Genomic DNA, 13476 nt, shown 5'->3' with positions numbered 1-13476 from the left:
TGAAGACAAAGAACATTCCCTGTGGAAGTGCTGTGTGTCTAGGGATTTGGAGGAGAACAATGCAATGTCTTTGTAGAGTGGTTAGTAAACTGTCCTGGAGACCTGTTCAGGTTGCTTGCTGGGTATAATTGGCTTCGAAGTCTAATGTTTGAATGAGCAGTCATTCAGGGCTACAAGCAACCATTTCTGGGCTGTGAGCCATTTCGGGGCCACACCAGCAGGATGCCATACCTTGAAGAAGGAAAATTTATCCCTTTTAGGACTGGAACATTCCAGAGATGATTTTTCAAGTCTTAACATCATGCTATTATGACATCATTGACACTGACTCAGGGTCAAGGTGTTTAAGTGGAAATGTTTATTTTCTTAAAATACACCTCAGTTTTCCCTCCCCAACTGTAAGAAGGAACCCTGGAAGGAAGGGGACAAGACAACAGGAGCACTGCACGCCCGTTACACATCGTGGGAGTCAGCACGAGGCATCTGGGGTCTGGTTTCCACTCGTGAAACCTCACATCCTCTTTTCCACTCAGATAGGTCTTGGCCCTCACAGTTATTCTTCCAGCCTTGCCTGGGGAGGAGAGGAGAGGGAAGCAGGAACAACAGAAAGAAGCACGACAACCTCTGTGCTTAGAGACTCAGACCCATGGAGAGCTAGCTGGCACCACCAGTGATGCGCAGAGTGAAGCTTCCATGCCTGCTGAGCTGCAGGGTCTCTATTGTTTTCTCTTCAAACATCTCTCCCCGGTTTTTTGCCTCCGCAGCAAGCAAACAGCTTTTGGAAGGCTGGGCCACTGCATTCAACACCCACATCTCTGGAAATGTGGCCTCCCTCAGTGGGTGGTCCAGCTAGCAGCGTTCAGTAGGAGCAGCCTCGGGATGAGTAGGCCCCGGCTGAACCGTGGCTCCCGCTCAGACCCAGGGAAGTTTTCTGCTAAGTTGTCACGCAACAGACATGCTCATTTTCTCCTCCGAATTCTTATACAAATCCAGAGGAAAGCCAAGCTCTTTTCCTTCTCTGCGCTGGCTGGGTGAACCCTTTCCATTTCACATTAGAAAGTACCTCTTTCTCCAGTTGTTTGAAACTCCTTCTTGTGAAGATGCCCATTTTTCTAACTCAGTCTATCCCTTCTCCCCACGCTCATCCCCTCTGCCTTTCCCCAATACCTGCACATCAACGAGGAATCGGAGGGACAAGGTTATGGCAGCATTGTTGACCCTCTGGGGGCCAAAGTTCACCATAGCCATGATGCTCAGTAAAACCTTGTAGGTTTTACTCACGCCAGCCAGACTTGCCCAAGGAAGGACTCTTACCAATAGTTCATCCCTTTTGTCTCTTTAACAATTCTCTTGGCACAGATAATTGCATCTGTGAGGTCGTCCGTGAGCAAATCTGTAAAGCAGAGGGGCCGGGGGTTAGTGGAGACTGCGATGCTTAATGGGGATCTCACATCATGTTCTCTTTGCTTTTCCCACTATTTTAGGAACCAGAGGATGGGAAGAACTGTGACCGTCCCCACAGAACCATATTTTAATTTTTATTGAGTTTCTTCACCAATAAAATACTTTTGTTGGGTTGTTGTTGGTTTTTAAAACTATCCTCATCCTGGATTACCTGAAATTTCAGAAGAATAATTTAGTCCTGAAGGGTTTGTGGGACTCTATTTAGAGGAAGCACAAAGAGAGAATTGTTTTATGTCCTCAAGAGAAATACACAAGAAAAGACAGTACAATGTTTTCAGTACTCAGCTTAGCTTGCCACATGATTGTTTTTTCTAGGTAAATATAAACTTTTGTCTATTGTAATTTTCCACTTTGTGCCTTTAAAAGATTGTTATCCAAGTTGTTTTCATACATGGAAAATTTTAAATTTTAAACCCATTGCACCAGTCTTTATTACTTTTCTTATTGCTTCAGACAAAACAGATATTTGAATTGAAATGTATTTATTGATATCAACATTTTTTTCTGTTTGCCTGGAAGTGACTCCGTAATCCCTAACACAAACAACAGAAAAGTCAAATAAGTATAAAAAGTCCAACATCATCTCTGCTGCAGATTGGGTCTCTGGGAGCAGATGCTGAGATGGGCTTGGGATCTAAGCTATTTGTTAGAGACCCACACTGTGGGAAAAACAAAGAGGAAGAGGACCTGGAAAGCAGAGATGTGTCCTGGTGATGCAGGTTAAACAAAGCCTCAGCCACACTGGCCAGGAGCTCTGGAGAAAATATGCCCATCAGAGTTTCCCAGTTGGGTACAATGGCTAGGTCTGCACACTGGGCATCACTAGGTCCCTGGGTGTGGGCTGCCCAGAAGGGCAGACCTTAGATGAGGCAGGGTCAAGGCAGACCCTGTGGAGGCTGTAGATGGTCTGTCTGCCATAACCCAAGTGCTGCTGAGCTACTGCTTCCCTTGGAGACCTAAATGGTCCATCTGTATGATCAGCATGACTACCAGTCAGCAGGCAGAAAATCCAGCCACTTGCTCTCATTTTATCAATTAAGCATGGATTTTTTTTTTTTAAAAGATAACTAGTTAATGATCAGCGTTGACAGGGGTGCAATGAAATGGTTGCTCTGGAGGACTTCCTGGTGAGAGTGTACCCATTGTAACAGGTCCAACTTCTCAGGAACAAGTCTCAAAGAAGTTCCTATCTTTCTATCTAGTAATTTCTCCTTTGGGATCTATCCTAAGGAAGTAATCATGGCTGTAGATGAAGGTTTATAAAGTGGTTTACTGTAGCTTTATTTATAGGAGTTAAAAAGGAAAAACCTAATTGCCTCCATAATTAGGGATGTTGAAATGAATAATAATACCTTTATATAGTGAAATAAGGAGGCATTGAAATCATGCTTTCACGGCATGTTTAATAATGTGGGGATTGTTCCCAGTGTAACATTATGTCCTCAATGTTGCAAAAATATCTGCTACACTGACCAATATGGTAGTCTTTAGCCACATCTGAGTGTGGAGATTTAAGTTATGTCCATTAATGGATAAATGGAAAAAAACATGGCGTTTGCAGACTGAATGGAATATTATTCAGCTAGAACACATTGACATTTGCAACAAAATGAATAAAACTGGAGAAATCTAAAACAACTTGGATTTGTAGACACAAAGAACAGAAAGCTGGTTCCCAAGGGCTGCGGTGGGATGCTGACCAGATTTCTGTTACAAGATGATTTTCTGTTACAGGATTTCTGTTACAAGGTGAGCAAGTTCTGGGGATCTAATGTAGAACAAAATGACTGTGGCTACCAGTACTGTATTTTATAATGGAAACGGAGAGTAGATCATGTCCTCACAGCACACACACATCCACACCCCTGCACAGATGTCACCACGTGGGTTCTGGGTGCATTCATTAACTTGCTTCTAGTGACAACTTCACAGTGCGTATGTATGTTAAACAAGCACATTGACTACCTTGAATATATAGCTTTTGCCATTTATACGTAAAGAAAGCTGAAAAAATTAAAATAATACAGAATAAATTTAATTGCCACAAAGCACAATTATAACTTTAGCTTTTTAATCCAGCACTCAGGAAGCTGAGGCAGGATTGCCGTGAGTTCGGGGTCAGCCTGAACCACACAGCAAGATCCTGTCTCACGAAAAAGAAAAGAGAAAAAACCATTCAGTTTGTCAGGGGCCCTGCGGCCATGTGTGGCTGGAGGTTCTCATCGTGAATGGTGCCAGTCAGGAAGCTTCCCGTCACTGCAGAAAGCCCCATCGGACAGCACTGGGTTGGAGAGAAAAAGGGACTCCTGTGTCCTTATGTTTACTAGTATTTCCAGTATGAGCTCTCAGTCATGAGCTCATCAGTGTTCTTCAGTCTTTGCTATCTTTTCCAATTTTTCAGTGTAAGTGCATTTTTTTATTAACCAGAAAAATAACCAAAAAAATTTTTAGCCTGAAATATTACATTTCAACAGAGCATGGTAATACCAGATTGTTTCATAAACTCAGCTGCTGGAAGGTGAAATTTTTCCTTGAATATGCTGGTTTAGTGGCTCATTATGTTGCTTACTTGGACTTGACTAGAAGAGAAAGTAGTGATACGTTTCTTCAAATTTACTCTAATTGTAGCTGGTTCTATTTCAAACAAAATGAACGAAAGATATCATCTATGAGTGACAGCAACTGCAGCAATGCATGGGAATCCATGAGCATTCAGTTGATAGTTCTTCCATGACAAGTAGTTGTGTCAGTTTATGAAAGGTCTTATTTCAAAAGATACGGGTACTTGTAACAGCGAACATAGAAATTAATCTTATGTCAAGCACATGTTAAATTTCTTTATGGAAAATCTCCATGAACCTTCAAAGCAATCATTTTGGTGGATACGGTTATTATTCCTAAAAACTGAGGTCATACACCCAGAAAACGAGCCTATATTCAACCTAAGGTTTAATTTCTATTATCTTTTGTTTTCTCCTTCCAATGGAACAGTTAAGGAAGGATTCCCGCTTGTGGAACAGCATGTGCTAATGAAGTTGATAACAATGACATATATACTTTATAAACTTTTTATTATTTACCTATAAGTTGGTTTAAACGTAAGTGTTTGGCATCTGGTGCATGTTCAGTATACTCGGAAGCATGTTACTTTGCACACAGCTCATGTTAGGTGCTGACATACTGTGCCTTGTGTTGAAGTGGAGGCACAGGATTCCTAGGAAAGAGGGGTCACTGGGGTCTTGTGGGGTGGGAAGGACCCAGATCCTACAGAGCAAGGAAGGAGCAGATTATACTCTACTACTTCAGGATTGGAGCACACCCTGGGGACAAGCACAAAGAAGAAGGTTAGGATTTGGAGTAGGGCAATTTGCTTGCTGGGTTTATAGGAGGAGGCAATGCTGACCCAGGAAGTGGGCCTACAGTGTGAAATCCTCAGCCTCTGACGTTACAGTGTTTCTTACACTACTGAGATATATAAAAAGTCCTAGTTGGAGGAGTGGATTTGCTTAGGAAAGGTGGGGACTGAGAATTAAAGAACCCAGCAAGGTGCTAAGACGTTAAAGCACCATGACATCGGCACAGGGGGGCAGCAGAGGGGCAGAAATGAGCTGGGATGGCAGGTTTTCCTGAGGATTCATGCCAGTAATCGTTTCTGCCCAATTTACTTTAAATAGACAATTCTGTCCAGTCAAACATGAATAAGGAAAGGGTTATGCTGGAAACCAAAGCTTTATTCAGTGAAATAGTCTCCTACATCCAACAAGAGAAAGCAGCAACAATCTATATAAAAGAACTACTTGTTTCCAGTTCAGTTTCAAAGTCTCTCTGTGTCTCCCCAGCATCCTCTACCTCCCAACTAAAGCATAGCCACCATCCCAAGATCTCTTTCCCCTCTCTGCATTGACAAAGGCCAACTCAGACACCAGGCAGAAGAGAAACAAGACTAATGTAAGTGGATCAAACTATATGGAGGAGTCAGTGATCGCCTTCTTTTCTTTAAACATCTCCCACTGAACAAAACGTGTGCCATTAGACAAACACGAAGACTAACAGTGCATCAGGAAGTCACACAAACACACACACACACACACACACACACACACACGTTAGATTTGTAAATTGTCAGTCCATTTTCTGATGCTATAACAAAATACCTGAGACCAAGGAATTTATAAAGAATAGCAGATCTTTTGACTCATGATTCTAGAGTCAGGCGAGGCCAAGAGCGTGGTTTTAGCATCGCTTGGCGTCTGATGAGCGTCTCCCTGTGGCGCTGTGACATGTGGAGGGCTCTGCGTGACGGTGGAGGGCGCTATGTGAAAGTGGAGGGCTGGCGCACTAGCGTGCCCCTCCTTCCCGTAAAGTCAGGAGTGCCCGAGGGGGTCCCATCCTCAGGAGCTCATCTAATGCCGATTTCTTCCCAAAGGCTCCACCAACAAACACCATTAACACTGGAACTGGAGATAAACTTTCCAACATAGGAAACAGTGGGGCCGGGGACAGGGCCATTCAAATTATAGCACATATGGAAAAAAGACTTTTCTGTCTAATTAGCAGGAGGAAGGGAGGCAGGAATTTTAGGAGTACCATTTGGGATGGGAAGTGAGTTTTTGTAACATTTCAGAAGCAGGCACGAGGTGCATGTGTATGTATCGTACATATATGTGATGTCATATTCTCTGTAAACATACCCTAATGTTAATTTGTTTCTAGGTTCCCATGATAAATGTCCTTATTTCTGTAATACATGGGACAGAGTGACATGATTCGTAATTAAAGCTTGTCTGGCCGGAGACTGAGAAAGATTAGTCATAGAGGGATGATCAGAATATAAAACCAACGTCCTGCTTTCTATTGTAAAGCTCTCCCGACTGAACCCAGGGCCTCACACATGCTCAGCAAGGGCTCTGTCATTGAGCTACCATGCACTCCCACTGTGCTCTTTATGATGAGAAAACAGATATGAATGCTTGTTCACCCGTCATCATGAACCGTCTGATACTTTAATTTCCTAGAATTGAAAGATATCTTGCAGATACACATTTTCCCCAGACTTCCTTTATTGGAATTATAGTGAGCTATATTAAATTAGTACTCCCTGTAAAGTCAAGCATGTCCATTCTGGAGAAACAGATTTTATTCCCTACTGTGAATAGCTAAAAACTAGACAAAAATGTATGAAAATTATTGGATATTGGACAACTGGCAGTGCAGGGTCATGATTCTCAAGAGATAGGAAACAAATGAGCTAAGCCCTGTTGATTGCTAGGACTCCTGCTTGGAAGACATCAAGGAAGTGGAACCCAGGCTGGGAAAGGAATCTACGAGGAGACAGACTGGAGGTCATGGCGGTTAGAATTTACAAAGAGGAATACCTGAGAGGTAAGAGCTGCTCCGAAGAATAAGGGTATCAACCAGTGAGTCTTTGGTTGAAGAATAACCGGGCATGTGAAGGGGAAGATCCCAGAAGAGTAGGCAGGATCCACTGCTGGGGGCTGGACAGCCACACAGCTCACACAGTGCTGGGAGAGGTCTGGCTTCTGAGTAGCCAGAGGGAAGAGACCTTACAGAACCCCTCGAATATGCAAAAGAACCACTAAGAGTCCCACTGTCAATCCAGTGGTGGATTGACAACTGCTGGTCAACTTATAACCTCCAGCTGAACTCAGAAAGCGTGGTGCTGGGTGTGGGAGGCCCACCCGGGGACTGTTGCCAGCAGCATAAGAGGCAGACCTGGAGAGGTAAGGCTGTTGGGAGCTGAGAGGCTGCTGGGAGCTGAGAGGCTGTTGGAGGCTGGTAGAAGCTGTTGGGAGCCTGTTGGGAGCAGAGAGAAGCTGCAAGGAACTGCTGGTTTTCTTGGAGGAGCTCGTCATGCTGCTTTCCTGACAAACTTGGCTGTTTTTATCCCCCAAGGAGCTCAGGACCTTGTTGCTGAGAATGGCTTCTGTTCATTTGGGGGCAGCTCTGGTCCTCACTGTGGGCATCGCTTCCTGCCCTCGAGGGAAAGATGGCGCACAGCTCAGTCTCCTGGAGAAGCTTGCTGCCTTGATTTTCTTGATGGGAACTCAGCTGTCCTCATTGTCAGAGGAGCTCGGGACCTCACTGGTGCTGAGGATGGCTGTGGTACCTTTCAAGGGAGCTGTGGTTCTTTCTTCACGTTTCGCTTCCTGGCTGCAGTGGAGATCCCTCAGGCTGCTAGCACAGATCCTTCATCCTGCTGGCACAGACTTTAGATTCCATGGCTGACCTTTGGGCCTTCCCAGTGCAGATCCGTGAAACAGGCCTGCATGAGACGTTGTCGTGGGCTCTAGGCCTCCAGTTGGATTCGTAGGAGGCATTGCTATGGGCTCTAGGTCTTCAGCTGGGCTCATGCAGGACATTTCCATGGGATCCAGGCCCTCAGCTGGATTCTTTGGTCTTTAGTGTGTGGACAGATTTTCTGCACTCTCTTGTATGTGATTGTTTGGGTGACTATTATAAGATTATTATAAAGATTATTTATAAGATTATTATAAATAATCTTATAAAATATGTGTCCTGTATTACCTTGTTTCTCCTTGCAATAAAACCCCAAATTATTATAAGATTATTATAAAGATTATTTATAAGATTAGTATAAATAATCTTATAAAATATGTGTCCTGTATTACCTTGTTTCTCCTTGCAATAAAACTCCAAACCATGAGAGAACCCAACCAGAAAGAGCATCTGGAACCTCCCTAATCATGTGTAAGAGCACGCCTTGAAAGGAACAAGCTGATCAGAATGAACAAGCTTGGTTGCTCAAATAAAGTCCAACGATCCTTAAAAGAAGACAGTATAATCTAGACACTCAACAATATTACATGCGCTACATCTGGAAGCCAGTGAAGGGCCTGGGATATAGCTCAGTGGCACAAGCAACTCCCTGGCAACTGCAAGGGTTGCGCTTCCCCAGGTTGCGCTCCCTGAGTTCGATTCCTGGTATCAAAAAAAAAAGTAGAAGCCAATGAAATTATTACATGTGAAAAGGTACATGGAAATGTATTCCACAGTCAGGAGAAAGATTAATTAATGGAAAGATACAGAAATAACAGTTGACTGAACGCACAGGTAAGAAAGTTAAAACAGTGCTGATAAACAGGCATATTTATATCGAGGACTTGGAAACCTGAATTACAGGAATTTGAAGAATTCTGGACTGTCTGATGATGTCACAGCCGCAGCTGATGACTGCGTGAGGGAAGCAGGACGAGCCCCGTCCGAGCTCTGGCAGGACCTCTGCCACACCGAACTGTGAAATAATAAATGAGTTGCACTAAAAAACTTGAATGACATGAGATAGATGATATAAAAATTACCTGATACTGAATTACAAAATGATATCTGAACTGTAACATCTCATTAATAGGGTTAATAGATGAAGCATTCTGGAGAAAAGATCAGAGAACTTGAAGATGTAGCAATGGAAATTACTGAAAATGAAACACAGCAGAAAAGACTAAAAAGCAAAGAACTTCAGTGTCCTGTAGGAAAGCGTCAACAATCTAATTAATGTGTGTGTCATTAGAATCTTAAAGGAGAATTTTTTTTCCAAATTTAGTACAAGATTATAAACTCAAGGATCTGAAATACTAGTGAATACCAAGAAAGTTAAGCACTGATTCTATGCCTAGTCAAATTACTGAAAATCAGTGATGTAGAAAAAGATATTAAATGCTGCTGGAGGCAAAAAGATTCATATAGGAAACAAAAATGAGGAAATTGCCAACTTCTCATCACTGATGAGGTGATGGAATTTATATATCCTCAAAAATGAAGGTGAAATAAAAACTTTTGCAGGCAAACAAAATGTGAGAGGATGTTTATGAGCAAACCTCTACTCCAATCCAAACAGTGGAAAGAAGTTCTGCAGGCTGAGAGAGACGACAGCAGTTAACTTCCTACCCAAATGAGTCCCCCAAGGAAGGCAGAATGTGGGAGACTGTGAATATGATGAAAATAAACAGAATGAAACCATTTTCCTCACTTAAAAAAATCACCCACTCTGGTCATCCTTTAAAGCAAAAATAATAAGATGCATTGAAAGTTATATAAGACACACAGAAGTAAAATGGCAATGCAGCATAAAGAATGGTGTGAGCTGACCTACACAGTGATGGAATTCATGTATGACATGTGAACTTGTACACGGCTTGACGGTAGATGCAGTTAGGTAAGGGTGTCCACTGTAAACCCCAAATAAAGTGAATTAAAAATAAAGCAGACATATAGTTAATAGGCCAATGGAGGAAATGGAAAAATTACTGAAAAGTGTTTACTTGGTTAAAAAGGTAGGGAGAGGCCAGCATGGTGGCTCATGCCTGTAATCTCAGCACTTGGGAGGCTGAGGCAGGAAGATTATTGCAAGTTTGAGACCAGCTTGGGCTACAAAGTGAGCTCAAGGCCAGGCTGAACTACACAGGGAGACCCTATCACAAACAGACTGAAAAAAAAAAAAAAAAAAGGGAAGATGGAACCAGGAATAGATGGTACAATTAGAAAACAAACAGCAAAGTTGAATTTAAAACTAAATATCCTGTAGTAATCACATTAAACATGAATTGTCTAGATGAAGGTTCAGCAGACTATGACTCACAACACACCCTCTTATTTTTCACAATAAAGCTTTACTAGACAACAGCCAGGCCCATTCATGTATGTATTTCTGGTAGCTGTTTTCAGACCGTATCATGGCAGAATAGTTGCAACAGAAATTTATGGTTTGCAAAACCTAAAATATTTACTATCTGGCCCTGTAGGAAAAGCTTACTGATCATAGCCTAATCACTGTCATTGAAAAGCAGTGATTTTCAGAATGGATATAAAAAGCAACACATAGCTATATGCTAGCTATAAGAAATCAACTTTAAATATTATGATGCAGTCAAAGTCTTCATTTTGAAACAAGATCTCACTAAGTTGTCCAGGTGGGACTCGATCTTAAAATCCTCCTGCCTCAGCCTCCCAAAGTGCTGGAAAAAAATTTTAAATGATTTCATTCTATTGTTTCTCCTTGTTGTGATCTTTATCTAGCTGTCCCCCCTAAAGCCTCATGGGGCAGGCTTCTAGAGTTTGTGATTGATCTGTGGGTCAAAGCTGGGATTATGAGTGTGAGTGCTACACCCATCCTGGGGTGGGCAGCCTGTATGCCATATAAGGGAGGGAAAGAGGCTTGCTCTTTCTGCTCCTCCCTTTTTGCTTTTGCTGATTTCTGCTGCCATGAACTGTTGCCTTGTGCCATGTGCCACCCTGCCTTGGAACCAGCAGAATATGGACTGAAACCTCCACACACTGTGAGCTAAATAACCTTTCCTTTCTTAATTCTGGGCATTAGGTATTTTGCCTCAACAATGAGAGAAAAGTAACCAGGACACTCTTCTTTGTTGTTGAAACTTGTAAATTTCAGTTCCATTCATTTTCTTAATCTTATTTCTCCTATTTTCCATTTATTTTACAGTTTGTTTCAGGTTTGTGATCCTTTAATTTTGTTCTCTGTTTCTTCTTTTTCAAAATTTTTTTTCAAATTTATTTATTTATTTATTTATTTTTGGTACCAAGGATGAAACTCAGGATCTTCCATTTGCCAGGCAGGCGCTTGTGCAGCTGAGCTGTATCCTTGGCCCGTTTCTTCATTTAAAAATGTATCTATCTTACTCTTGTTTTATCAATACCGCCTCTCTATCTATCTACAAATATCGACCGTCTTCTTTTTGGGATTTGAAATTTCCATTTCCCTGCATCACCTCTACTTTCCATAAGTTTCATCTTTTGTCTTCGGCTGGTTCTTGTACAGTGGTGATGCTCCTGTGACGCTTGGCCCTCTGCACCGGTTTGGGAGAGGGACCCAGAGATGCCTAAGCTCTGTGCAGAGATGAGAACTTTAACTCCGGACCTCACATCGCGAAGCTGGCCCAGTCTTGTTCATGGGAGTCACACTCGGAGTCTTTAGTCACTGCTTCCTTTTGTCTGGCCCAGTTCCCGGGAGAAAACCTCCCCTGAGAGTGGAGCCCCGCTGCTTTCATCCAGGGTGTGTCTGGGAAGGTGACCAGGATGATGGCGGCTTTATCTTAACCTCGTGTTTCCTTAGCCTGGAGCTCTCACATCAGGTTTTTGAGGTCTCTCTGCTGATTTTTTGCTTCTCTCTATCCATGTTCTGCTGGGGTTGGGGAGGGACAAGGGTAGGTGAGTGGAGTCAGGAAGGAAATCCAGTGGTCTAACTGCTCCTCAGTTGGACTTGCTCTAAAATTTGGAGTTCTGGAATGCTGTGGACCGTTAAGAGCTGTGACCTTCTGGAGCGCCTGAGTCTTTGTGGGGGGTTGCCCTTGAAAGGGATTGTGGGACCTCTCTGGTCCTACATTCAGGAATGACACCCACTCCTGCCCTGGTCCCCGGTGGCAGCCATGCCAGTGATCTCCGAGGTGAACCTCCAGCATCGTAAAGGAAACCTCTCTCTGCGTCACAAGGAGTCTGCGCCGGGCACTGTGCTGTGGAGACGGGGGCTGACCAGCACCGTCAGGATCAAGGTGCGGAGAGGCTATTCGCTTTCTGTGCTGCTAGATGAATAACCACAGGTGTAGTGGCACAGACCATGGTCTTTTCTCGTGTTTCTACAGGTTGGAAGAATGATGTGGGCTTCACTGGGCTAAAACCACGTTGTTGGGAGCTGGCTTTGCTTTCCCAGGGCTGCAGTGGCACACCCATGTCCTGGCTTATTCAGGCTTCAGCCTACTCAGTTCCGTGTGGCTGCAGGACGGGGGCCTCTGCTCCCCGTTCCCAGATTCTACACACCATTTATGTTCCTGGGCTCATTCGAGGTCGAGGCGCGTCTCTGGGACTTTTTGTGTGTGTCCCCCTGCTGTCCTCAGGTCTCTCTCTGATCATAGTGGGTGTGTGGTTATGGGATTCACGTGATCAGGTTGGTCCATCTGCAGTGCCCAGGAGACATACTCAGCACCCTTGGGCAGATCAGCAAAGACCCTTGAGTGATGTAAGGTAGTGGGTTATGGGCTTTGGGGGTTAGACAGTACACGTTGGGAATGACATTATTCAGCCCACCATGCAGGTAAAAGCACCACCTAATCACCACGTTTAACCGGACGTCCCTACTGGTAAGTTCCTAGGGAAGGCTCAGGAGATGATGCGAGACAGGGCAGGGTGGTATGCCTGTAATCCAAGCTCCAGGGAACTGGGGAAGGAGGGGAGTGAGTTTGGGGCCAGCATACACGGGCTACATAGAAATTCAAGGCCAGCCTGAGCAATTTAGTGAGACCCTGTCTCAAAACCAGACAAACAAAAACAACAAGGCAGGGCTCAAAAGCCACACTTATGGGAAGGTGAAGATGTTTTAATGTTTCAGCACAGGAGATGCTAAGAAACCGGAGATGAGAAACCGCTGATGTGCAAACAGCTAATACATTTTTATGTATAAAATAGAGCAAATGTGTTTTGACTGAATTAAGAAGGAAAAACTAAGATTAAAGAAAGCCATAAGGAGGTAGATTTTAGCTCAAAAAGATAGTGCTGATCAAATACTACGTGATTAGACAAGGTTGTCTGTTGTCACCACTCCTGTTCAATATAGTTCTGGAACCACTAGCCAGAGCAATAAGACAGGAGAGAGAAATAAAAAGAATAAGGATAGGAAAGGAAGGAGTAAAACTATCACTATTTGTAGATGACACGATACTTTACATGGAAGACCCCAAAACCTTCACAAGAATACTCCTTGAATTAATCAACAAATTCAGCAGTGTAGCTGGATACAAAGTCAACACCCAGAAATTGATAGCATTTCTGTACACAAACAACAAACAGACTGAGAGAGAAATTAAGGAAACCATACCTTTCACAACAACATCCAAGAAATTGAAATATTTAGGAATCAATCTAACAAAAGAAGTAAAAGATTTCTTCAATGAAAACTAAAGTACTGTGAAAAAAGAGATTGAAGAAGATTTCAGTAAATGGAAAAATATTCCTTGCTCATGGATA

General features: G+C 43.2%; 1 protein-coding gene across 3 annotated transcripts in view; it reads right to left on the bottom strand.

The window, feature by feature from the left end:
- Positions 1-335: 335 nt before the first annotated feature.
- Positions 336-13476, bottom strand: part of LOC102016078 (lysozyme-like protein 1) — an 18952-nt gene continuing 5811 nt past the window's right edge. For all 3 annotated transcript variants that reach the window (XM_005387179.2, XM_005387180.1, XM_005387181.1), the window contains 2 exons: positions 1315-1393; positions 336-571 (listed from right to left, as the gene is read on the bottom strand). In XM_005387179.2, coding sequence (XP_005387236.1) covers positions 454-571; positions 1315-1393 — 197 coding nt within the window. In that variant the 3' untranslated portion in view covers positions 336-453. The remainder of the gene's footprint in view (positions 572-1314; positions 1394-13476) is intronic.

The sequence above is a fragment of the Chinchilla lanigera genome, unplaced genomic scaffold (assembly GCF_000276665.1).
Source record: "Chinchilla lanigera isolate Chin_1 unplaced genomic scaffold, ChiLan1.0 scaffold00028, whole genome shotgun sequence".
Taxonomy (NCBI): Eukaryota; Metazoa; Chordata; class Mammalia; order Rodentia; family Chinchillidae; genus Chinchilla; species Chinchilla lanigera.
This window is presented reverse-complemented; position numbering and strand designations above follow the sequence as displayed.